Source organism: Rhinatrema bivittatum, chromosome 4 (assembly GCF_901001135.1).
Source record: "Rhinatrema bivittatum chromosome 4, aRhiBiv1.1, whole genome shotgun sequence".
Lineage (NCBI taxonomy): Eukaryota > Metazoa > Chordata > Amphibia > Gymnophiona > Rhinatrematidae > Rhinatrema > Rhinatrema bivittatum.
Window position 1 is genome coordinate 482876390 of NC_042618.1, and position 24737 is coordinate 482901126.

Here is a 24737-nt window from a genome sequence, read left to right on the forward strand (position 1 = left end):
ACCGATTGTATCAATGGCACCAAATGATGCTGCACGCAGGGCTTCAATGCACTTGACAGTGTCTTGCTCAGTTTGATGATATATAGCACCATCCTCTGTGCCCCAGGCACCCGCTGACATTGACAGCCTAGTGGCACCGATAGAGACCCCGGTGCTTGAAGGCATTCATGGACCAACCGTACCGAGAATGCCAAGTCACCTGCATGCAGAGGCTCTGCAGCCCCAGAACGGCCTCGACACATCAGTGCCCAAAGGAACCAATGACTGCCAGCACCAAATGGTTCCCCCTCGGCTCACCTATATGTCCAAAGAGGTTGATGCCGAGAGCTCGATGGCATCCCTCGCCAGCGGCTATGGCCGACGATAGCCTCTACAGCAACCTAGCGCTCATTGGCACCGATGGGCACGATGCCAGGCAGAGCCACTGATGCCCCAATCCCAGTGGCATCCATGGTGCCTGATAGCCTTAGGCCTGGGCTGGGACGGCCCGATGCCCCTCGGTGCCCCATCTCGACACCACTATGGAGCCTCGCGAGAGGCTCAGGGACCCTGCCTAGGGGGCAGGGCATGTCTGAGAGTTCTAGAATCTTTTACATCAGAGTTCCGTGCTGGGCGCCATCTGATGATGTCACCCATGCGTGAGGACTGACAGCCTGCTGTGCTCGGAGAACGATTTATCCGTATGCTGAAAATGCAAATCTATGCATGTTTTCTTCCCCTAACCCTAGCGCGTCAGCAGAAACGTCTCGGCGTGTCACCTCTGACACGCGTGTCATAGGTTAGCCATCGCTGATCTACAGGGTCTGGGAAACCAGGGCCAGCAATTCGTCTCTATGGAAAGACCATAACATGGTCCTATACGGTTCTAAATCAGGAGGGATTGCCCCATCTTCCAAGGAATCTAGATCCTCTTCTTCGTCCGTGCTGTCCAGGTCCCTGCCAGGGAAACCCTTGGTTAGTGTCAAGGCATGTCTCAAGGTCTGCCGAGGGACAGAGAGGGAGGGCTTACTGGCTGAGGTTCCATCCGGACAGGGGCACGTGAGGTACCAGACTGCGTTTGTACAAAGACTTGAAGGCCTTGAAAGAATACCATGCCTAGTCCAGGAGCTACTAGGGTAGGTGCCACTAAATTTCCCTCTCCCATGGATGACCCAGTCACAGGATTACTCAGATCCGGGGTATTTCCAGTTTAGGCTGTGGCTGATCCATCCTTTGAATGGGAGGAGCCAGGAAGGTCAACTCTCCCTGGGCTTCCTCACGGTGCTGATATAAGTAAGAATCCAGGTCAGACTGTGCAGCCCTAATATGACAGGCAGCGCAGAGAGAAAGGCGCTTATGTTTCTTTGCTGCCGGAGCCACTGGCGACAGTAACTGCGTGTTCAGATGGCTCGCGCTTAAAATTTTATGCGCCCAGATTTCGGGCACCTATGCGGGTCGCAGCGAGGCACACACACAGCCCATGCGCCCGGCTTTACTTGTATTCTGCACCTAGTAATGTGTGCACGTATGTACGTGTGAGGTGTTATGCACACAGCGCCGACATGCACTGTGCCTACCAAAGCTCTATGGTGGACAATACGGGCACAAAAACGCGTGCAAGATGGCGCAGCCGCAACCTACCACGTGTTGTGCCGACCAAGCCTAAAGCGGGGTCTAGCCCACCGGGGGGCTGCTCAACCCACTCGGAAGCCCACCTCCTCTTACCCCGATTGGTTTGGGAACGATGTCGGTACAGCGCATGGAGACCGGAGGAAGTCTTACCGAAACCCCTCCAATGTCTCTGAATCGGGAGGAAAGTTGTTTTTTTTTTAAACCTACCTGGGCTCAGCGTTTACCGGCCGAGTACAGAGAAGGTCTCCGGCTGTGGGGGGAGAGGGGTTTGGCAGTCACCGCCGCACTCTGCTTCCTGCACTCGCTGCCTTTCAGCTGCTTCAGCAGCAAAGTCCATGCTGGGAATCAGCTACCGGACCCAGGCTCCCCTCTGAGGGATCTCAGAAATCACCTCAGGAATTCTAAACTGGGGGAGGGACCTTTAGGTATCACTGGAGGAGAGCGGGGCTCTACTTTTTTTTTTTTTTTTTAAATTACCAGAGCTCAGCTTTACCTGGCTAAGCACAGAGACAGTCTCCAGCTGCAGGGGGAGAGGGCATGTGCCATTGCCGCCACGCTCGGCTTCTGCACCTGCTGCCGTTCAGCTACTCAAGCAAAACCAGCTACCGCACACATCTGAGGGACCGCGAAAATCACCTCAGGAATTCTCAACTAGGGGAGGGACCATTTGCTATCACTGGAGGAGAGCGGGACATTAATTTTCTTTCCTGAATTCTCCTTCTTACAATTAAAGCAATCCCCAGTGGGGAGCTGCACGTCCACCATCTGCTGGAGATGGAGAATACTGGCAGGCTGAGGTCACTGCAGGAGTTTTTGTACTGTGACGTCAGCTTGCTCCATCTCCATAACCACCTGTTCTGGATCCATCTAACTGGACGCTAAGAAACATCTGTTTTAGCTTGAAGAGAGTGCCAATACTGGTGTGGACCCACACAGTCCATGACCCCTGCTCAACAGCCAAAAGTGGAGCAGGGGAAGGCCCCACATCTCTCTCAGGTGTCCTGCCAGTTCTGGGAGGTGGTGTCAGCAAAGCCAGCTGGAGCACAGCTGGGCCAGGGAGGAATGCCACCCCAGAGGATGTCTGGGCAGTTGTAACACAGATGGATGATACTCTGTTGTGTAAATTTCCGATGAAGCAGTGGCCAAAGTTACGAGTGCAAAAGTATATACTGGGAGATTTGGGAGAGAAAATCCACAATTTTGGTGACCAGATTACTGGTTTGCAAACTTTCAATATGGCTCCAATGAAAAAAAGGATTTGGTCCTTTACAACAAGATGGAAATGCTACAGAATTCGAGAGCAGGGAACCTCAGGGTATATTAATTTTCCAAAATCCAGTCAGGTAATCAAAGATTTTTCCTGATGTGGAACAGGTTATGGCAGCAGGTGACTGGATAGGGGCAGTACTCTGACACTGCCCTGTAATGTTCTCTTTGCTACAAAGGGACTGCATTTATATTTTGGCCCCTTTCGTTCTGAGATGTTCTCACGAGATCATTTTTTGTTTTTGCTCTGGCAGTCATTCAGCTTAGGAGGTAATAGGGAGTTCATCAATGAGTAATGCAATGGGCTATATTTATGATTTCTAATCATGCTCATTTCTCCTTTTCTTGTCCCTCTTCTACTGGGGACTTACTGCAATCTACAGTTGGGGTTTTTTTTCCTATTTTTGATTCAATAGTTACTTTAACCACTTGTAATCAACTAATTAAAATTTACAGTCAAATCATAAATGCTAATAAAAAAAAAAAAGAGAGCACACTACTCCGTCTCCATGTTGCAGACAGAACCAGGGATTTGCAGAGACATCCTATCCTTAAACCTGGTCTCCAGCACATTGCGCAGATACAACTCCAGTGGCCATGCCATACCTCAGGGCAGAAAGGAGAAACTCACCTGCTTCTGGCTTGCTCAAATCATAAATACGCAACAGTTTATCTTGTCCTCCAGTCAGCAGGTAATTATCATCCTAAAATTAACAAGCACAAGCATACCATTACTTCATACAGTGCAAGAAGCTCGAGAAACATACAAAAGCAGCAGCAATCACAAAGAGGATATTGGGATGGGTAAAAAGGAGACAAAACATGATACAGAAAAAGGAAAACTTTCATTCCTGGAATACCACAGAGCAGTTCAGATGCTTAGGTTTTGCATCCCTACCAACAGATGGCGAAGAAAAGCTTTACTGACACTGCCACCTGCAGTCCCTCAGTGTGAGCCATACCCAAGCCAAGACCTCAAACTGAAGCCCTTTCATCCTCAAAGGAGAGGGACTACTCCCAAACCAAAACGTTTTGTCTTTCCAGAGAGGGAGGGGCTCCCAGCTGATCAGCAGTATTCCAGGAACAAAAATTAGCAAGTAAGAACCAATTTTCTTTTTCATTTCAAACCCTAGATCAGTCCAGGTGCATGGGATGCACCCTAAACTGAGCAGGAATATGACAGACCTGCCCAATACCAGATGCTTCCAGCACCCAAACCTCTAGTTAGTAATGCCCGGTGTATGTATGTGTACACATAACCAGGTGGCCATCTAACTGATCTCTTGTGGGGAAACCAACAAACGCTCAGTCCAGGACGCAGACTGCGCCCTAGTAGAATGAGCTTGAAATCCTTTGTGTATCAACGCACCTTGCAAATATAAACTGACTTAATAACCTCCTTTAGTCTTCAAGCAAACATGGCATTTGAAGCGTTCCTCCCTTTATTTGCATCCTCAAACGGAATGGAAAGATGATTGGGCTTTCAAAAACTGTTTACCATCAAGAAGCATAACCATCCTCAGACATCCAATAAATGAAGCTCCCTCATATGCTGACAGAAGAGAACCAATTCTGAAACTAGGGAAGTTCTACCAACGACAGATTACTGTTGGTAAAAAGGACACTAGGCGCAAAGACAACCCATCCTCCGAAACTGGACAGGACCCCTTACAAGACCTCCTGGCTGAACAAATGGCCACTAGGAAGACTACTTTAAATTTAAGATCCTTTATCGATGCCTTCAACAGCTTGAATGATCAAGAATCCGCACCACCAGGCTAAAGGCCCAAGAGGGAAACACTTGTCTCCCCAGACAACACAAATTTTTCACCCCCTGAAGAAAACTGACCACATCCGGATGCGATGCCAGGGATAGCCCTTGCATCTTACCTCAGAAACAGCCCAAAACTACTACCTGGACAGTTAGGGAATTGAATGCCAGCCCCCTTTAGCTGGAACGGTCTACAAAATTATAACAGAACATGAGACACCAATGCTTGAAGTGGCGCAATCCATTCTCTGAGGCATCATGTCTCAAACACCTTTCTCACCCTAACATAGGTCAGAGAAATGGAAGGCCTCCTAGCCTGTAACATAGTAAAACTTTTCTCCAAACAGCCTCTCAATCTCAAATGCCATGTAGAGAGACAAGTGTGTCACCTGATCCATGAAGCTTGGGCAACGATGGTGCAACTTGGAAAGAAGTCTGGTGCATAGGTTGTTAGCGGACCATCTACCAACAAGATCCCCAAGTCGCAAATCATAGGCAACACGGCCACTCCAGAACTACTAGGATTACTCTTTCCGGATGAGACTCGAAATACCTTGGCACCCTTCCTGCTTGTAGCCAAGAAGACAGGATGTACAACCAAATCCCATGGGGCCACGGGAGAGCCAGAGTGTTGAGTCCCTCCACTCAGATCTCCCGCCTGCGACTGAAAAAGTAGGTTGCCATAGCATTCTGCTTCGATGCCATCAAGTATAGCTGCGGAATGCCCCACCTAGGGCAAATGAGTCTTATCTCTTTCGCCAGTTCCCATCCTCCGGGGTCCAGCACCTATTAACTTAGACTACCTGAACGTTGTTGACCCTGACATCATGAGACTCTGCCAGCACCACCAGATGTTGTTCCACCCAGTGGAAGAGTTACTGGACCTTCCGAGACCAGGAGACTCATGGTCTACCCTTGGCAATTGATATAAATGTCAGTCGCTGCATTGCCAATAGGACTCTCACCGCACGACAACACAACAGTGGAAGAAGAGACAACACATTTCGAACCTGCCCTTTACTCCAAATGAGTGCTAGACCACGACACCTCCTCAGCCAACCACTAGCTCTGTGTTTGACCCTGAAAAAGGGATCCCAATCTTTCAGAATGGCATCAGTGCTCACTACTACCCAATTTGGGATCTCCAATTCCATTGGCCCAAGATCACCTGGAAGGACTGGATCTGAATTTCCCCTCTGATAGTTGTAGCTGGAAATCCTCTGACTGAGCTCCCACAGGACAGAAGTATCCTCTGAAGAGGCCTCATATGTGCGAAGTGCATTTCATTGTGAAAAGGCTGAAACTTTCAGATGACTATCTCCAAGAACAAGGCCAGTATCCACGTGACTTTTGGCATGTTTATCTTGCCAGGAAACTCTTCCTATTTTCCTTGGGCATATCCATGGGCAGTTTATGCCCCTTTGATTCTTCCAAGTGATATACCAACAGCTCCAGGTCCTCTCCGAACAGGAGCTGGCCTTTAAAAGGAATATTTATTTATTTATTTTTAATTTTTCTATACCGAAGTTCCTGTACGAATACAAATCATACCAGTTTACATAACAAAATTCGCTTAGGAGCGTTACATAGAACAAGGAAGGCATAAAAATCTGACATGAATTTTAACTTAACATATTGTAAACTGTAACATATCCTATCATATCAATTAACTTCTCATAAATATATCTCATAAATACTACCTAGTTGCAATTTGGACCATACATCTAGCAACCAACCGTGCAACCATAAAAGTCTTCTAGCAGAAAACAGCCAACATCGAATTACGGAATTTCTGATATGCCACCCTGATGGGAATATATACTTATATACTTCAGAGAGATACAGAGGAACAGGAACTCTCCTTTGTGGGCAGCTGAAATCACAGAGCGTAGGGATTCATTCAGAAGCGTGGCGCACTCAGACGCATTCATCTTCAGAACTAGAATGGGCCAATAGGTACCCTCTTTCTTCAGGACCATGAAACAGATGAAATGCCGACCTTTGCCCCAATCCTCTGGGGCACCAGGACTATCACCTCGACGTGCCACAGTCGATCAAGGATGGCATGAACCACCTCTCGCTTGGTGCAGGAAGCGCAAAAGGGTTCAAGTAGGCTTTGTGGTTCAGATGAGCCAATCCTAAAGCATAGTCCTCTCTTGTGACTGTCAGGTCCTACTGATCCAAAGTAAATTTGGCCCACTGTTGGAACAGGATGCTGGGTGCAACGACCCCTCAGTATGATCCAGCCCAGCAAGTTCCCATGGCCCTATGGTCACTTTCTGGAAAAGAAGGGCCAACCGCCCCCCCTATGACCTCTACGCAATCTGCCAGCCCCCTTCAACTTGGACCCCAACCTCGGCCAACCAATTCTGTGGCGAGAGTCTCCTATCCGAAAACGCAGAGATCATACTCTGGTCTAACATGCACAGCAAGACATACTGTAGAAGGCCTGTGCAATGTAGGCTACCTTAGCTTCATGTCTGACTGGGAAAAAGAGGTCCTGACCCCTTTAGTTGAAGTTGCTGCATGCAGCACAAACAAGTCAAAGCCATAATGCAGCTGCACCCCACCACGCTTATGATCATCATAGGGTAGTTTCATCGGCGAGCCTTCAGCAGCCTTCATTGCACTTCCTTAAGTCCTATGAGAAATCTGCAAAGAAAATAAACCACTTCAGGGTCCATCTCAGGGCTCTCTCCCAAAGGTCTCCATCCCTGTCATAGTCGTCAGAGTGACCAGATAAAGGAGTTCTCGCCATACATCCTCTGAAAGCATCTGATGCCTGAACCACTTCAGATTGAGCCGTTATATTTATTTTCTTACAGGATGGAGCCACATTCTCCTGCCTGGGATTCTTTATTGCCTAACCCTCTGACTTAGAAGACCAAGGAGCCCTTCTAGCAGAAGGGATGAATAACAGCAGACTCCATCATGGCTGAGAATGCCTACTCCAAGGAGAGTCATTACCCGGAAAACCAGCAGCCCCTTCCTATGACCTCCCAGCCACTATCCAAGGCCCCTTTCCAACCCCCATCCCCAGAATGCACTAATGCCACTGGGGTGCTGAGCACAGAAGTAGCTGAAGGGTCTCTCAGCCTTTTATCTGCTCATTTGGGGAGGAAATAAAATGGCTGTCACTCCCACACTTTCCAGCTCACCTGTGGAAGCCCAGCCTGGATCTGCGGGAAACGGAGGCACTCTGGCTGACCGTGACTCCCGGATGATTTCCCAAGCACCCCAAGGCAAACCCTTGCACATCTTGGGTGAAAGCAGGGGACTAGTGAAGCAGGGCCGTTTAGCTTCTGCCACCTTCTTGGCCAAAAATGCTTCGTGCCATAAAGGCAATCTGTGGAGAAAAGCTCCCCAGAGAATTGAATCCTGAAGAAAATCCAGCATCCTCCGATTCTTCTGGGACGCTCATGTGCTTCACTGACAGGGACAATGGAGACCTCGCCCCTTTCCTACAGCACAGGAGCTAACTCTTAAGATGGCCACCATCCTCACAGTGCAGAGAACAGCAGCTGGAAGAGTCATCCTCCCACGAAGGTTTCCTGACCTGGAGCTGCCTTTACCTCCCAGAGTACACCCTGTGCTCCGATGCATCCAGGTACAACTTTGTATCTGAGCAGGCCCAGCAGCATTTCCCATGGTCCACGGTTGCTGCCCTGAGGACTAGCACTGCATGTGGTCAGGCCAACAAACCCCGTACTCACCCGAGCACCAGTAACCGCACTGCTGCAACCTCTAAGTCAGACCCGGGGTCCCCCACATCGATCTCAGTCCTCTCGGCTTACACACCGTGGCTGGGCCATTCACTTCTTGCTTCTCTGGGGTTTTATTTTTATTTTTTTTTTAAAGTTCTCTTAAAGAAACAGGAGCCCCAGAAAAGCAATTCCCATAAGCAAACAACACACTTTCCTTTGCTGAGGGAAAGGGCGTGAGAGAGCTGCCAGGGAAGAGGAAACCAGATCATCAGTTTCTCCAGCATCCAAGGGTAGAGCCAAATTGTCAAGGTTCTGTACCTCTCCCATCTGCTGGAGAAAAATAGTGTGCCACCTGTCAGTAAAGCGTTTCTTCTCCGTCTCCATCTGCTAGCAAGGTTTGAAAACCCATGCGTTTGGACTGATCTGGGGTATGCACAAGGAATAAGAGATTCAAGCAGCAGGAGGCAGCATGTTTTATATTAAGGCAAAACGTGCTTTACCTGAGTGAAATCCACGCTCTTCACAATGTGCCTGTGAGCTAGACTGATCAGCTCATCCCCAGTCACTCCATCCCATACTTTACTGAAAGAAAAAAAAAGAAGGAGTATCAGTTACACTGCAATCCGTTTCATGATCAGCGACGCAACGCCACACTATTAGTCTCTCTCTGGAGAAGAGCTGACCGAAGGGGTGCACACGTGGCTCTGACTGTCCCCTGCAAGGGACAAGCTGACTTACGCCGTGAAGTCTGCAGCAGCTGTGGCTGCTTTGCTTGCGTCCTTGTTCAGTGTGGCTCCCCAAACAGCGCCCTTGTGGCCCAGGAAGGTTCCGATCCAGTCCCCGGTGTCACCCTGACGCAGCATAGGTTTGCCATCTACAGAAATGTTTTAGAAATTCAGAGCATTAGGGAGTTGACAGTTTTCACCCTTCTTTAGGCTGTCTCAATAGATTTGCATACTTTCTCATAGGTGGACTGCAAGTGCCTGGGGGGGGGGGGGGGGGGGGGGGGGGAGGGCAGCCAGGAGTCCGGTCCTATCCTGCAGAGGCTGGTAGCCCCAGATAGTAGAAAGGTAGCCCAGTGGTTAGAGTAGCAGGCTGAGAACCAGGATTCAAATCCCTCCACCACTCCTTGGACAACTCACTTCACCCTCCTTTGCCTCAGGTATAAACTTAGGTCATGATTTACTAAACTCCCACCCTCCCATCCCCTAGACAGAGAATGGGAAAAAAAAAAGCCTTAATAAACCAGGACATTAAATTGTAAGCCTTGTGAGGACAGGAAATTCCTCTCTCATCTGTATATAACTCACTTTCAGCCAGCAATGAAATCTGAAGGTACATTTTCCTCATCTAAAGACTTATGGTCCTCAGAAGATGGAAACCATTACTCACACCTGCCCACTTCAGAACAGTATTGCAAACACTTATCTTTTCCAGCCCTGACTACTGCAACGCACTCTTACTAGGACTCCCAAGCACATCGACAAGACCACTCCAGATACTTCAAAATACTGCAGCCAGAATACTGACGGGAAAAAAGAGGAGGGACCATATAACCGAAACTCTAGCAGACTTACATTGGTTACCCATCGAATACAGGATAAAATACAAGGCCTTATGTACCATACACAAACTAATATATGATAAAGAAGCAGACTGGCTAAACACAGCCTTACGAATACACGTTCCACAAAGAAACCTCCGCTCAGCAAACAAAGCACTACTAACAATCCCTTCAGTAAAGTCAGCAAAATTAACCCAAGTGAGAGAAAGGGCTTTATCATTGGCTGGGCCCATACTATGGAACACGATGCCACCCGAACTCAGATTACAGAATAATCTCAAAACTTTTAAGAAAAATCTAAAAACATGGCTCTTTAAAAAAGCCTTCCCTAAAGAGTGTGGAGGGTAGAGAATGAAAGTACAGGGTAATGCAGATGAGAATGAATTTACTCAATCCTACATTTAAGAAGTAATATTTCAAAGCGATAGTAACTCAATAATATACCTGGACTTGACCAACATTACTCAAATAATGATTTTATTTATGAAATTGTAACCGAACTTTATTGGCACCTGTTAGAATGTACGATATCCTACATTTACTTACCTTAGTCTATGTGCCTATTTGTAAACCGATGCGATGGTATATAACTTAGTGACGGTATAGAAAAGACTTCAAATAAATAAATAAAATAAATACTGCTCATTTTCTCCCAACCCTTCTGAAGGACCCCTGGGATGGTCTTGCAGTCTTCCAGGTTGGGAACCACTGCCTCTATCACCTCTCTTCTCAGCTGGCTTCTACCAGCTGAAGAGCCCTAACCTGTCTGGCCTTTCCTCATACAGGAGTCATTCAACCACAATTATTATTTGGGTCTTCCTCTGTACCGTTTCTAGATCCACTTTATCTTTTTGAGCTACAATGACCTGAACTGCACACAATACTCAAGGTGCAGTTGTACCAAGGATCGCCAAAGAGGCATTATATCCTCATATTTTCCATTCTTTTTATACCACCTAGAATGCTATTTGCTTTTTTATCCAATGCCATGTCCTGGGCTGAGATTTTTCAAAATACTGCCAAAACGATTCCAAGATCCTTTTCCTGAATGGTGATGTCTAATATGGAAACTGTTGTGTAACTATAATTTGGTTACTCTTCCTCAGGTGCATCGCTTTGCCCTTGTCCACATTAAATGTCATTTGCTATTTGCATGCCCAGTAAGAACATAAGAACATAAGAAAATGCCATACTGGGTCAGACCAAGGGTCCATCAAGCCCAGCATCCTGTTTCCAACAGTGGCCAATCCAGGCCATAAGAACCTGGCAAGTACCCAAAAACTAAGTCTATCCCATGTTACCATTGCTAATGGCAGTGGCTATTCTCTAAGTGAACTTAATAGCAGGTAATGGACTTCTCCTCCAAGAACTTATCCAATCCTTTTTTAAACACAGCTATACTAACTGCACTAACCACATCCTCTGGCAACAAATTCCAGAGTTTAATTGTGCGTTGAGTAAAAAAGAACTTTCTCCGTTTAGTTTTAAATGTGCCCCATGCTAACTTCATGGAGTGCCCCTAGTCTTTCTATTATCCGAAAGAGTAAATAACCGATTCACATCTACCCGTTCTAGACCTCTCATGATTTTAAACACCTCTATCATATCCCCCCTCAGTCGTCTCTTCTCCAAGCTGAAAAGTCCTAACCTCTTTAGTCTTTCCTCATAGGGGAGCTGTTCCATTCCCCTTATTTCTCTGTACCTTCTCCATCGCAATTATATCTTTTTTGAGATGCGGCACCAGAATTGTACACAGTATTCAAGGTGGGGTCTCACCATGGAGCGATACAGAGGCATTATGACATTTTCCGTTTTATTCACCATTCCTTTTCTAATAATTCCCAACATTCTGTTTGCTTTTTTGACTGCCGCAGCACACTGAACCGACGATTTCAATGTGTTATCCACTATGACGCCTAGATCTCTTTCTTGGGTGGTAGCACCTAATATGGAACCCAACATTGTGTAATTATAGCATGGGTTATTTTTCCCTATATGCATCACCTTGCACTTATCCACATTAAATTTCATCTGCCATTTGGATGCCCAATTTTCCAGTCTCACAAGGTCTTCCTGCAATTTATCACAATCTGCTTGTGATTTAACTACTCTGAACAATTTTGTGTCATCTGCAAATTTGATTATCTCACTCGTCGTATTTCTTTCCAGATCATTTATAAATATATTGAAAAGTAAGGGTCCCAATACAGATCCCTGAGGCACTCCACTGCCCACTCCCTTCCACTGAGAAAATTGTCCATTTAATCCTACTCTCTGTTTCCTGTCTTTTAACCAGTTTGCAATCCACGAAAGGACATCGCCACCTATCCCATGACTTTTTACTTTTCCTAGAAGCCTCTCATGAGGGACTTTGTCAAACACCTTCTGAAAATCCAAGTATACTACATCTACCGGTTCACCTTTATCCACATGTTTATTAACTCCTTCAAAAAAGTGAAGCAGATTTGTGAGGCAAGACTTGCCCTGGGTAAAGCCATGCTGACTGTGTTCCATTAAACCATGTCTTTCTATATGTTCTGTGATTTTGATGTTTAGAACACTTTCCACTATTTTTCCTGGCACTGAAGTCAGGCTAACTGGTCTGTAGTTTCCCGGATCGCCCCTGGAGCCCTTTTTAAATATTGGGGTTACATTTGCTATCCTCCAGTCTTCAGGTACAATGGATGATTTTAATGGTAAGTTACAAATTTTTACTAATAGGTCTGAAATTTCATTTTTTAGTTCCTTCAGAACTCTGGGGTGTATACCATCCGGTCCAGGTGATTTACTACTCTTCAGTTTGTCAATCAGGCCTACCACATCTTCTAGGTTCACCGTGATTTGGCTCAGTCCATCTGAATCATTACCCATGAAAACCTTCTCCATTACGGGTACCTCCCCAACATCCTCTTCAGTAAACACCGAAGCAAAGAAATCATTTAAACTTTCCGCGATGGCCTTATCTTCTCTAAGTGCCCCTTTAACCCCTCGATCATCTAACAGTCCAACTGACTCCCTCACAGGCTTTCTGCTTCGGATATATTTAAAAAAAAGTTTTTACTGTGAGTTTTTGCCTCTACAGCCAACTTCTTTTCAAATTCTCTCTTAGCCTGTTATTTACTCTTTCGGATAGTAGAAAGACTAGGGGGCACTCCATGAAGTTAGCATGTGGCACAATTAAAAGTAATCGGAGAAAGTTCTTTTTTACTCAACGCACAATTAAGCTCTGGAGTTTGTTGCCAGAGGATGTGGTTAGTGCAGTTAGTATAGCTGTGTTTAAAAAAGGATTGGATAAGTTCTTGGAGAAGAAGTCCATTACCTGCTATTAAGTTCACTTAGAGAATAGCCACTGCCATTAGCAATGGTTACATGGAATAGACTTAGTTTTTGGGTACTTGCTAGGTTCTTATGGCCTGGATTGGCCACTGTTGGAAACAGGATGCTGGGCTTGATGGACCCTTGGTCTGACCCAGTATGGCATTTTCTTATGTTCTTATGTCTTATCAATGTCTTACATTTAACTTGCCAATGTTTATGCTTTATCCTATTTTCTTCTGTTGGATCCTTCTTCCAATCTCACAAGATGCTCTTGCAATTTCTCACAATTCTCTTGTGATTTAACAACTTTGAATATTTTGTATCATAAACAGAATTTGATCATCTCACTTTATTCCTTTTTCTGGGTCATTTATACATTTACTAAAGAGCACTGGTCCCAGTACAGATCCCTGGGAAAGTCACCATTTACCTTTCTCCACTCACGGAAATGACCATTCAATCCTACTGTTTACTATCTTTTAGACATAATTAGACATTACTTCCAAACACATGACTTTTTTTTACATTTCCTGAGGAGTCTCCTGAGGGACTTTATCAAATGCCTTCTCCAATACCAGATACACTATGTCAGACTCACCCATGCCAACATAACAGTTAACCTCTTCAAAACATAGCTAACAGATTAAATGCTGGTTCTGCCCCATTAGTCTGCAATTATCCAGATTGTCAATTTTATTATTCAGAATTGCTTCTGCCATTTTGCCTGGCATTCACATGAGCCTCACTAGTCTGTAGTTTCTCAGAGCACTACTGGAGCCCATTTAAAAATTGGGGTTATATTGGCCACTCTCCAATCTTCAGACACTGTACCTGATATGAAAGAAAGGATACAAGATTACTAATAAGGCTGCAATTTATTTATTTTGGGGGTGGAACTCTAGGATTATACCCTCCATGGATGATATTTAAAAATCATCATCTTGGAAACTCAGACCAGATATATTCCACGTATTAAAAAAATATGGAAGAAAGGCCAAATGACTGTTAGCATAGTTTCAAGGTGAAGTAGAAGAGGCTATTTTAGCCAAAATAACTTCTTTGAAAAAAAAATGGAAATGATCCAACTGAAGAAAATAAGAAAAGCATAAGCCACTGGCAAGTAAATGTAAAACACTGAAAAGGAAGGCAAAAAGAAAATTTGAAAAGAAGCTGGCTGTAGAGGCAAAAGCTCCTAATAATTTTATCAAAGCCATCCAAATCAGGAAGCCTGTGAGGGAGCGAGCTGGGCCGTTAGCTCAGCGTTTCCCCAGCCTGTGAGGGAGCGGGCTGGGCCGTTAGCTCAGCGTTTCCCCAGCCTGTGAGGGAGCGGGCTGGGCCGTTAGCTCAGCGTTTCCCCAGCCTGTGAGGGAGCGGGCTGGGCCGTTAGCTCAGCGTTTCCCCAGCCTGTGAGGGAGCGGGCTGGGCCGTTAGCTCAGCGTTTCCCCAGCCAGTGTGCCTTCAGACCTGAACAGGCGGGCCATGCAAAAGTCAGCACTGGCTGATGCTTACATCCAGACCTGGGCTCTGCTCTCAGCAACAAGACTCACTAGTAGAGACTCTTAAATATGTAGGCACTCTTTTCTGAAAGCATGTGTAATCATGAATGGCAAAACCTCTTCTTCCTACCTGCAGCATGGTAATCAATGGGCAGCATGCAGGGAATGGATAGCTGGGACCCATCTGTTCAGCACACGCACACAGCATCTCCTCATTCTCCCCCCCCCCTTCTCATTTTGAGTCTTTCTAGACTCTGTCTTATCCCCAGGCTGAATAAGACAGGGAGTGCATGCTCCAAGCACTACCTGCTGATTATTGGGAGCAGCAACAGTAGAAGAGCTCTGGCAGTCACGGTAACTATCCAAAGCTGGCTTCCCACATCACATGGGCTTCTCCCTTCCCCCTTCTGCACTTGTACATCGAAACTGATCCATTGTGATAAGTTTGTATGTATCTCTGCTCTCTCTCTTTGTTTTAAACTTTGGAAGAGAGTTTGGTGGGCTTTTCAATGCTTCCTTAACTTTTGACCATATGAATTTTCTCCATGTCTGTATTGTCTGCCAATGGAAATTAATGCGCCACACAGCGTTTTGGTTAATGTAGGTGTGCCTTGGGCTTGAAAAGGTTGGAAAACACTGCATTAGATGACTGAGGGGGTAAAAGGGCATTTAGGAGAGACAAAGCCATAGCAGAAAGACAAAGAATTATTTGCATCTGTATTTGCTAAGGAGGATGTTGGAGAGATATCTGTGCTGAAACTGCATTTAATGGTGATAATTCAGAAGCACTGAAACAAAATCACAGTGAACCTGGAAGATGTAATAGGGCAGACAAAGTAAAGAGTAGCAAATCACCTGGACCGGATGGTATGCATCCCAGGGTTCTGAAGGAACTAAAAAATGAAATTTCAGATCTATTAGTTAAAATTTGTAAACTATCATTAAAATCATCCATTGTACCTGAAGACTGGAGAGTGGCCAATGTAACACCAATATTTAAAAAGGGCTCCAGAGGCGATCCAGGAAACTATAGACCAGTGAGCCTGACTTCAGTGCCAGAAAAATAGTAGAAACTATTCTCAAGATCAAAATCATAGAACATATGGCAAGACATGGTTTAATGGGACAGAGTCAACATGATATACCCAAGCGAAGTCTTGCCTCACAAATCTGCTATAGTCTTTTTGAAGGAGATAAACATATGGATATTGGTAAACCAGTCATTGTAGTGTATTTAACATTTGATAAAAAGTCCCTCATGAAAAACTCCTGAGAAAATTAAAAAGTTATGGCACAAGAGGATGTATCTTATTGTAGATCGTGAACTAGTTAAACAATAGGAAACAGTGAACATAATGGTCAGTTTTCTCAATGGAGGAAGGTAAACAGTAGAGTGACCCAGTGATCTGTACTGGGACTGGTGCTTAACATTTATAAATGATCTGGAAAAGGAACGACGAGCAAGGTGATCAAATCTGCAGACAATACAAAATTATTCCACATTATTAAATCACAAGTGGATTGTGAGAAACTGCAGAAGGACCTTGTGAGACTGAAGAATGGGCATTGAAATGGCTGATGAAATTTAATGCAGACAAGTGTAAAGTGTTGCACACAGGGAAAAGCAATCTAAACTGTAGTTACACAACGTTAGGTTCCATATTGGGAGTTACCACCCACAAAAAGGAGCTGTCTCATCCTGGACAATACTTTGACATCATTGATTCCATGTGCAGTGGTGGTCAAAAAAGTAAACAGAATATTAGGAATTATTAGGAAAGAAATAGAGAATAAGAAACAAGAGAATGTCCTAATACCTCTCTATTGCTGCATGGTGAGACCACACCTAGAGTACTATGTGCAATTCTGGCCACTGCATCTCAATAAATAAATAAATGAATGAATGAATGAATGAACTACAAAAGGTGCAGAGAAGTGCAACCAAAATGATGAGGGGGGATGGACTGGCTTCCCGAAAGAGATTAGGGCTGTTCAGTTTGGAAAAGAGAAGGCTATGGGGGGATATAATAGTTCTATAAAACCACACGTGAAGTACAGAGAGTAAATACAACTTGGTTGTTTATTTGTTAAACCACACAAGTACTGGGGGCCCAATTCCATGAAGTTAGTAAGTAGCACATTGAAAAAAAAATAGAAAAAATCTTGTCTTCATTCAATGTACAATTAAGCTATGAAATACACTGCTGGAGAATATAGTAAAGGCAGTTAGCATAGCTGTTTCAAGAAAGATTTGGACAAGTTCCTGGAGGAAATGTCCATAATCCATTATTAACCCAGTAGATTTGGGAAAGCCACTACTTCGTTGGGGGTCAGGAACACGGTATCCATCTATTTAGGATCCTGCCAGGTGTAAACTGGACTCGCCACTGTTGGTAACAGGGTAGTGGGCTTGATCGACCCTTGCTCTGACACAGGATGCAGGTCATACGTTCTTATGCACATCTTGGTGGTTCACAACCATTTGATTCAGTTCCCCTGACCGATCACCCTCAAAGAATGCTTCTGACATCCCTACCTCCCAGGACCCTCCTCAGTAAAGCAAAGCTTGCTACTGGAAAACATGGCTTGGGCTATTTTCAAATGCGTAAGCTTAATAACATGAAACAAAAAAAGAACGACTTAAATGCGCACTTCTTAATCGCAAAACATGTAGTTATCAGAAAAAGATACAGCGCGATCAGGCAGTAAGGCCTGAATGAGAACGAAGCAGGGGAGAGAAAGCGCGAGAGCCGCGCGCGCCCCTTACCCTTGCAGGCGCTGATAAGGAAATAGCCATAGGGAGTAATTCTGCTGAAGGCCAAGTCCACCACGGGCCTGGTGTGGCCGGAGCAGGTCAGCGGCGTCTGTCTCATCGCCATGGCTCCGACTGCGGTGCGAGAGGAGGTCACGGGGCCCTACAAGAAGAAGATGCCAGGTGAAAGGAGGCCCGCAGGCCGGAGAGCGCACGCACTCGCGGCCCGTCTCGCGAGACCTGCCCCAGCCTACGGGAGCCGGCGAGGCTCAACCAGGACGTCACCTCTTCCCTGCCCTGCTGCCGCGGCCCGCAGCTCCCCGAAGACTTCCGCCCGTCTCGCGAGACCTGCCCCAGCCTACGGGAGCCGGCGAGGCTCAACCAGGACGTCACCTCTTCCCTGCCCTGCTGCCGCGGTCCGCAGCTCCCCAAGAACTTCCGCCCGTCTCGCGAGACCTGCCCCAGCCTACGGGAGCCGACGAGGCTCAAACAGGACGTCACCTCTTCCCTGCCCTGCTGCCGCGGCCCGCAGCTCCCCGAGAACTTCCGCTCATCTCGCGAGACCTGCCCCAGAGTACGGGAGCCGGCGAGGCTCAAACAGGACGTCACCTCTTCCCTGCCCGCAGCTTCCCGAGAACTTCCGCTCGTCTCGAGAGACCTGCCCCAGCCTACGGGAGCCGGCGAGGCTCAACCAGGACGTCACCTCTTCCCTGCCCTGCTGCCGCGGCCCGCAGCTCCCCGAGAACTTCCGCTCGTCTCGCGAGACCTGCCCCCAGCGTTCGGGAGCCGACGAGGCTCAAACAGGACGTCACCTCTTCCCTGCCCACAGCTTCCCGATAACTTCCGCCCGTCTCGCGAGACCTGCCCCAGCCTACGGCTCAAACACGGCGTCAGCTCTTCCGCGCCCGTGGCAGCGGTTTCCAGGGTAACAGGAAGGGAGGGGCGGCGCCTGTAAGACTTTGCTCGCCTGTGACTGCCTACAAATCCTCTAAGACGCTTAAGCTGTGCCATCGTTTTTCAGCGGAATGAGTTATAGAGCGTGGAATTGTCTGCAGATTGTTGACCAATTGAGTTCTGCCCCCCACATGGTGCCTGTGAAATCATTAAGTAGGTGGACCACCCTCAACATGCTTTCCAGCCTCAGATTAGGCATCCTTATTCAGCATTCCCAGCAAGGGCCATATTGAGTCTCTCTGGTCCTATTTATAATTCCATAGGAGCAAAGCATGGGTTAGGAAGAAAGGCTCTCACTGTTTTCCAGAGCTTCAAACAGTAACAGCCCCGCCCCAGCCAGTGGCACCAATTTACTGATCATGAGCTTTTGAGGACCAGCGTCCACTTTACCAGATGCATGAAGTTTAGTACAGGAGGTGGGTAAATGTACATGAACATGGGTGGGGGAAGGAGTCAGAAGGCACTGAACAAGGGCAGGGAGTGGAAAATCACGCCTCCAATACCTTGGGCCTTTGCAGCTTGGTTCTCAAAGAAACCCTTTCTGGATGGGAAGCCAGAGGGTGAGACAATCAAATATTAGAAATAGTAGCCACATGAACCCTCATTATGAGCTAGAAACAAAGAAATCCCAAAACTGGTTGACTATGGCTTGGGATGCCCAACATACTTGCCCTGTGCTACAAGGCAAACGGTCTCCAGACAGCATAGTAAACTATGATAGAAGTCTTTCTAACCTTAAGTGTTCTAATCCCACTCAGTTAGAAAAGCCTATTTGGGTTTTCTTTTGAGCTGGCAGTTTCAGATACTGAAGACATATGTAACATGGTACCCTGATTTTATAATGTCTAGGACATTTGGTAATCTGAATGGTTCTCCCATCTTCAGTGTTCTCATATCTGGGAACCAGAGTTTCTTGGCCACTGCAGTATCTATTGTTAATGTTTTGCTAGCACCCTAGAAAGAAACGCCCACAAAGGACACACAACTCATCTTCTCCAGTCTTAAAAGCATCCATGACCGTTGTTTCATCATCCCTGAACAATCTCAGAAGCTGTGTGTTTAGGGTTGATGCCATCAGACCCATAATTGTATAGCCAGGTTGATCTTTCACTTGAGTTCCCATTACTTTGGGACAATAACGGTGCTGCTCAACCAGCCCACAGGGGGCAGTCCCCTGAGGGACCACGGTGTCAGGCTAGACTCCGGACAGACAAACATAGATTTGAATCTTTTATTAGACAGTTTAAGTGAACACCAGAGGTGGCAGTAGTGAGTAGTGGGTGTAGAGCCTGGCTGGGCGCATCTCCCACAGAACACAGGAACAGTGGATCCTCTGCAAGGCAGTGCTGTAGTGGAAAGAGACTGAGAGTTATGAGCACACAATAAGATTAACATTCAGAGTCCCAATGTAGAAATAGGAGAAGCTCCAAGACAGGGAGGGCAGGCCCTCGAGCGAGTACCTGATCCCTTAGAGCAGGGAGACTCAGTAGCATTGTACTCGCGTAGCAGTAACAGAGATTCCACTAGACGAGAGGTCTGGCACCGGAGCAGAGAGCAGGCCCTCGAGGAGCGAGTACCTGATCCCTTAGAGCAGAGAGACTCAGTAGCTTGTACTCACGTAGCAGTAACAGAGATTTCACTAGACGAGAGGTCTGGCACCGGAGCAGAGAGCAGGCCCTCGAGGAGCGAGTACCTGATCCCTTAGAGCAGAGAGACTCAGTAGCATTGTACTCACGTAGCAGTAACAGAGATTCCACTAGACGAGAGGTCTGGCACCGGAGCAGAGAGCAGGCCCTCGAGGAGCGTGTACCTGATCCCTTAGAGCAGAGAGACTCTGTAGCGTTGTACTCACGTAGCAGTAACAGAGATCCCACTAGACGAGAGGTCTGGCACCGGAGCAGAGACCATGCCCTCGAGGAGCGAGTACCTGGTTCCAGTGAAGCAGTACTGTGGAAAGAGATGTTTTATGTACTCACTGATGGTCACTGTAAGTTGGTTCTTCCAAATAGAAGGGTAGAGGTTGCAGGCAGCGACACAGGGAACATGGGCCCTTGAGGAGCGAGTACCGGTTTCCTGATAGCACCTGAAAGAAGCAGAGAGGCCCCCGAGGAGCGGGTACCCCGTTAGCGACCCCGAAGGGTAGTAAGAGTTCCAGATAGAGCTGGAGTGGCAGAGTAGCTTAGGAACGGAGAGCGAATCCCATCCGTACGAATCCTGTTGCTAACTCAACGAGCTAGCAAATACTGTAGGCAGATATACCCGGAAGACGTGACGTCAGAACAGGGGACACCCCTGAAGTTCGCGCCAACGTGGAGTTAAAGAGGAGGGCGGCATGTGCACGCGGACCCTAAAGGTACCTTGAAGGAGAATGGTGGGAGGCAGCACCAAAGCCGTCCGGGTCGCAGGATAGGATGGCAAGCAGACTCCGCGGTGGCCATCAGTCCAAGATGAGCAGGAGGAGCCGAGAGTAGAGAGAGGTAGGCGGGGTGAAGCCATCGAAGACCGATGGACGCAACAACTAACTGCACTAACCACATCCTCTGGCAACAAATTCCAGAGTTTAATTGTGCGTTGAGTGAAAAAGAATTTTCTCCGATTAGTTTTAAATGTGCTACTTGCTAACTTCATGGAGTGCCCCCTAGTCTTTCTATTATCTGAAAGAGTAAATAACCGATTCACATCTACTCGTTCAAGACCTCTCATGATCTTAAAGACCTCTATTATATCCCTCCTCAGCCGTCTCTTCTCCAAGCTGAACAGCCCTAACCTCTTTAGTCTTTCCTCAAAGGGGAGCTGTTCCATCCCCTTTATCGTTTTGGTTGCCTCCATCAAATACTTGGTAGTGATTTTCACTCCAGAAACCAATGAGAGATAAATGTATACTTAATAGAAGACAAAAGAGAAGCTGATCTCCCTGAAGAAGCCTAACCCCGTTGTCAGGGTGTATTGATTTTTGGGGGGGGGGGGGGTGTATTTGTCCTTTTTTCCAGTTACCAGTGTTACGCCCGTCGGTCGCAGATGGCTGCGACCACTTCTGCTCACCTCTCTCTTCTCTTCTGTGACTCCATTGGGGAAAGTGGCGGCCTCCACCAGTTACCTCCGACCCACCTGCCGTTCCCGGGACGGCGTGGGTGCTGCCGACTGCCATCTTGACTCCGGGATCACATAGGCGCCCACACGCGCGCACAGGTCAGGTTAAATAAACACTGCTTGGTGGGAACCTCAGGGGCGTCCCCTGCTGAAGACGTCTCCACTCCCGGATACTTAAGCCGACCGAACCTGACCCCTGATGACTTGGCAACGAGTTCTCTCATTGCTGATTCTGCACCTCATGCTATGGACTTCCGTTCCAGCTCGTACTCTGGCAAGACACCCTCCGGGTACCTGCTCCTCGGAGGGCCTTCTGCCTTGGGCTGTCGCTCTATCTTGCATCCCAGGACTACTGCTGGAACACGCCTTGCTGTGAGTACCCTGAATCCTTGGATTACTTCCTATCTCCGGTGTACCCCGCACTGAGGGCCACTACCGCGTTCACCTTCATAGGACCTCCTATGAGCCCCTCATCCTGTGGACCTTCTCTACCATCATCTGTGGGAATCCTCTGGCGTACCCCGCGCTGCGGGCCACCACCATTCCTGATCTACGTGAGGAACCCTGCGCTGCAGGCCACTACCAAGCCATCTCTACTAGAGGACCTTATCGGTGCACCCCTCTCTGCGGACCATTACCGGATTACTACTAGGAGGTATTCCCTCTGGGGTTTACCCCATCTCACGAACTTGTGCTTGTCTCTGCACTGCCCGCTTCTCAGGCAGTCCTTCTCTCTCTCTCTCTAATAAAGTCTCTATTCCACAGCTGTGTCTGAAGCCTGCCGAGACCTCGCCTCCCAATGGTAAGACTCACAGGGCTCCTCCCGTGGGTGGTACCATCGCTCCCGTCGGCCCAGGGGCCCACAAACAAAACCCTAACAGCCAGATATTTAATAGAGGGCATTTAACCCTTTTTGGCTACAAGGCATCCAATACCCTCTCTGTAAAGAAATATTTCCTAAAATTACTCCTGAATATACCCCCTTTCACTCTCTTTCCAATGACCCCTCATTCTTGATGCCCCTTTTTCATTGAAAAAGGCTCACCTCCAGTGCATGGAAACCTTTGAGATATCTCCCCTATCTTGCCTATCCTCTGGGATACCTCAATATTGAAAATAGGGAAACCCAACCTTACAATAATACTTACATTTCAACATAATTGGCACATAAACATAATTTCAAATGTTCCATCAACAAACATTTTTGTTAAATAATTTTTAAGGGTGAAGGTGGTGGTTTCATATACTTGAAAGCACTAACCATCCAGGCAATGCCGCTCTTAATTTTAATCATCAACGCACCAACCCCCTTAGAAATTTAATAAATTATAGTGTCCTTTAAATCCATAACTGAACCCATACTCAATGATCATTTAGTAGTTTGGTTTGTTATCCTCTGGGATATACATGTTTAGATCTTTAAGTCTCTCCCCATGGGCTTTAGAAGGAAGACCACTGCCCATGTTAGTAGCCCCCTCTGGAGCGACTCCATCCTGTTTATGTCCTTTTGAAGGTGGGGTCTCCAGAACTGTACTCAGTATTCCCAGTGAGGTCTCACCAGGGACCTATACAGGGGCAGTGTCCCCTCCCTTTCTCTGCTGACCCTTCCTCTCCCTGTGCAGCCAAGCAGCTTTCTGGCTTTTACCATCGCTTTATCCTCCTGTTTGACCTCCTTAAGATCATCAGATACAATCACCCCCAGATCCTGTACTTCTTTTGTGCTTAGTAGAATTTCACCACCAATGCAGTACCTCTCCCTTTGGTTTTCACATCCTAAACTCTGCATTTTTCAGCATTAAATCTTAGCTGCTAGTCTGTAGACCATTCCTCAAGCTTCCCTCCTTATATTTTCCACATCTTCCTCTGTACTGCTTCACGGTGAGCCCGCTCCTTGAGTACTGTGCAAAATTCTGGTTGCTGCATCTCAAAAAAGATATAGTTGCACTGGAGAAGGTACAAAAATGGGTGACCAAAATGATAAAGGGGATGGAACAGCTCCCCTATGAGGAAAGGCTAAAGAAGTTACGGCTGTTCATCTTGGAGAAGAGACGGCTGAGGGGGGATATGATAGAGGTCTTTAAGATCATGAGAGGTCTTGAACAGGTAAATGTGAATCAGTTATTTACTCTTTCGGATAATAGAAGGACTAGGAGGCACTCCATGAAGTTAGCAAGTAGCACATTTAAAACAAATTGGAGAAAACTCTTTTTCACTCAATGCACAATTAATCTCTGGAATTTGTTGCCAGAGGATGTGATTAGGGCAGTTAGTGTAGCTGGGTTTAAAAAAGGTTTGGATAAGTTCTTGGAGGAGAAGTCCATTACCTGCTATTAATCAAGTTGCCTTAGGGAATAGCCACTGCTATTAATTGCATCAGTAGCATGGGATCTTAAGAACATAAGAAAATGCCATACTGGGTCAGACCAAGGGTCCATCAAGCCCAGCATCCTGTTTCCAACAGTGGCCAATCCAGGCCATAAGAACCTGGCAAGTACCCAAAAACTAAGTCTATTCCATGTAACCATTGCTAATGGCAGTGGCTATTCTCTAAGTGAACTTAATAGCAGGTAATGGACTTCTCCTCCAAGAACTTATCCAATCCATTTTTAAACACAGCTATACTAACTGCACGAACCACATTCTCTGGCAACAAATTCCAGAGTTTAATTGTGCGTTGAGTAAAAAAGAACTTTCTCCGATTAGTTTTAAATGTGCCCCATGCTAACTTCATGGAGTGTCCCCTAGTCTTTTCTACTATCCAAAAGAGTAAATAAACCGATTCACATCTACCCGTTCTAGACCTCTCATGATTTTAAACACCTCTATCATATCCCCCCTCAGTCGTCTCTTCTCCAAGCTGAAAAGTCCTAACCTCTTTAGTCTTTCCTCATAGGGGAGTTGTTCCATTCCCCTTATCATTTTGGTAGCCCTTCTCTGTACCTTCTCCATCGCAATTATATCTTTTTTAAGATGCGGCGAACAGAATTGTACACAGTATTCAAGGTGCGGTCTCACCATGGAGCGATATAAAGGCATTATGACATTTTCCGTTTTATTCATCATTCCTTTTCTAATAATTCCCAACATTCTGTTTGCTTTTTTGACTGCCGCAGCACACTGAACCGACGATTTCAATGTGTTATCCACTATGATGCCTAGATCTCTTTCTTGGGTTGTAGCACCTAATATGGAACCCAACATCGTGTATTAA

At 46.7% G+C, this 24737-nt stretch overlaps 1 protein-coding gene across 5 annotated transcripts in view; it reads right to left on the bottom strand.

Annotated features, from left to right (window-relative positions):
- STRAP (serine/threonine kinase receptor associated protein) overlaps positions 1–18415 on the bottom strand; it is a 63897-nt gene extending 45482 nt beyond the window's left edge. Inside the window, exons 1-5 of one of the 5 annotated variants that reach the window (XM_029597364.1) lie at positions 18295–18415; positions 17498–17645; positions 9091–9226; positions 8853–8934; positions 3509–3581 (exon numbers count right to left, since the gene is read on the bottom strand). In XM_029597364.1, coding sequence (XP_029453224.1) covers positions 3509–3581; positions 8853–8934; positions 9091–9226; positions 17498–17609 — 403 coding nt within the window. In that variant the 5' untranslated portion in view covers positions 17610–17645; positions 18295–18415. Of the gene's footprint in view, positions 1–3508; positions 3582–8852; positions 8935–9090; positions 9227–17497; positions 17646–17767; positions 17882–17983; positions 18216–18294 lie in introns of those variants that run through there. The other 4 variants (XM_029597361.1, XM_029597365.1, XM_029597363.1 and 1 more) reach the window with 4 other exon arrangements.
- Between the last annotated feature and the right edge of the window lie 6322 nt (positions 18416–24737).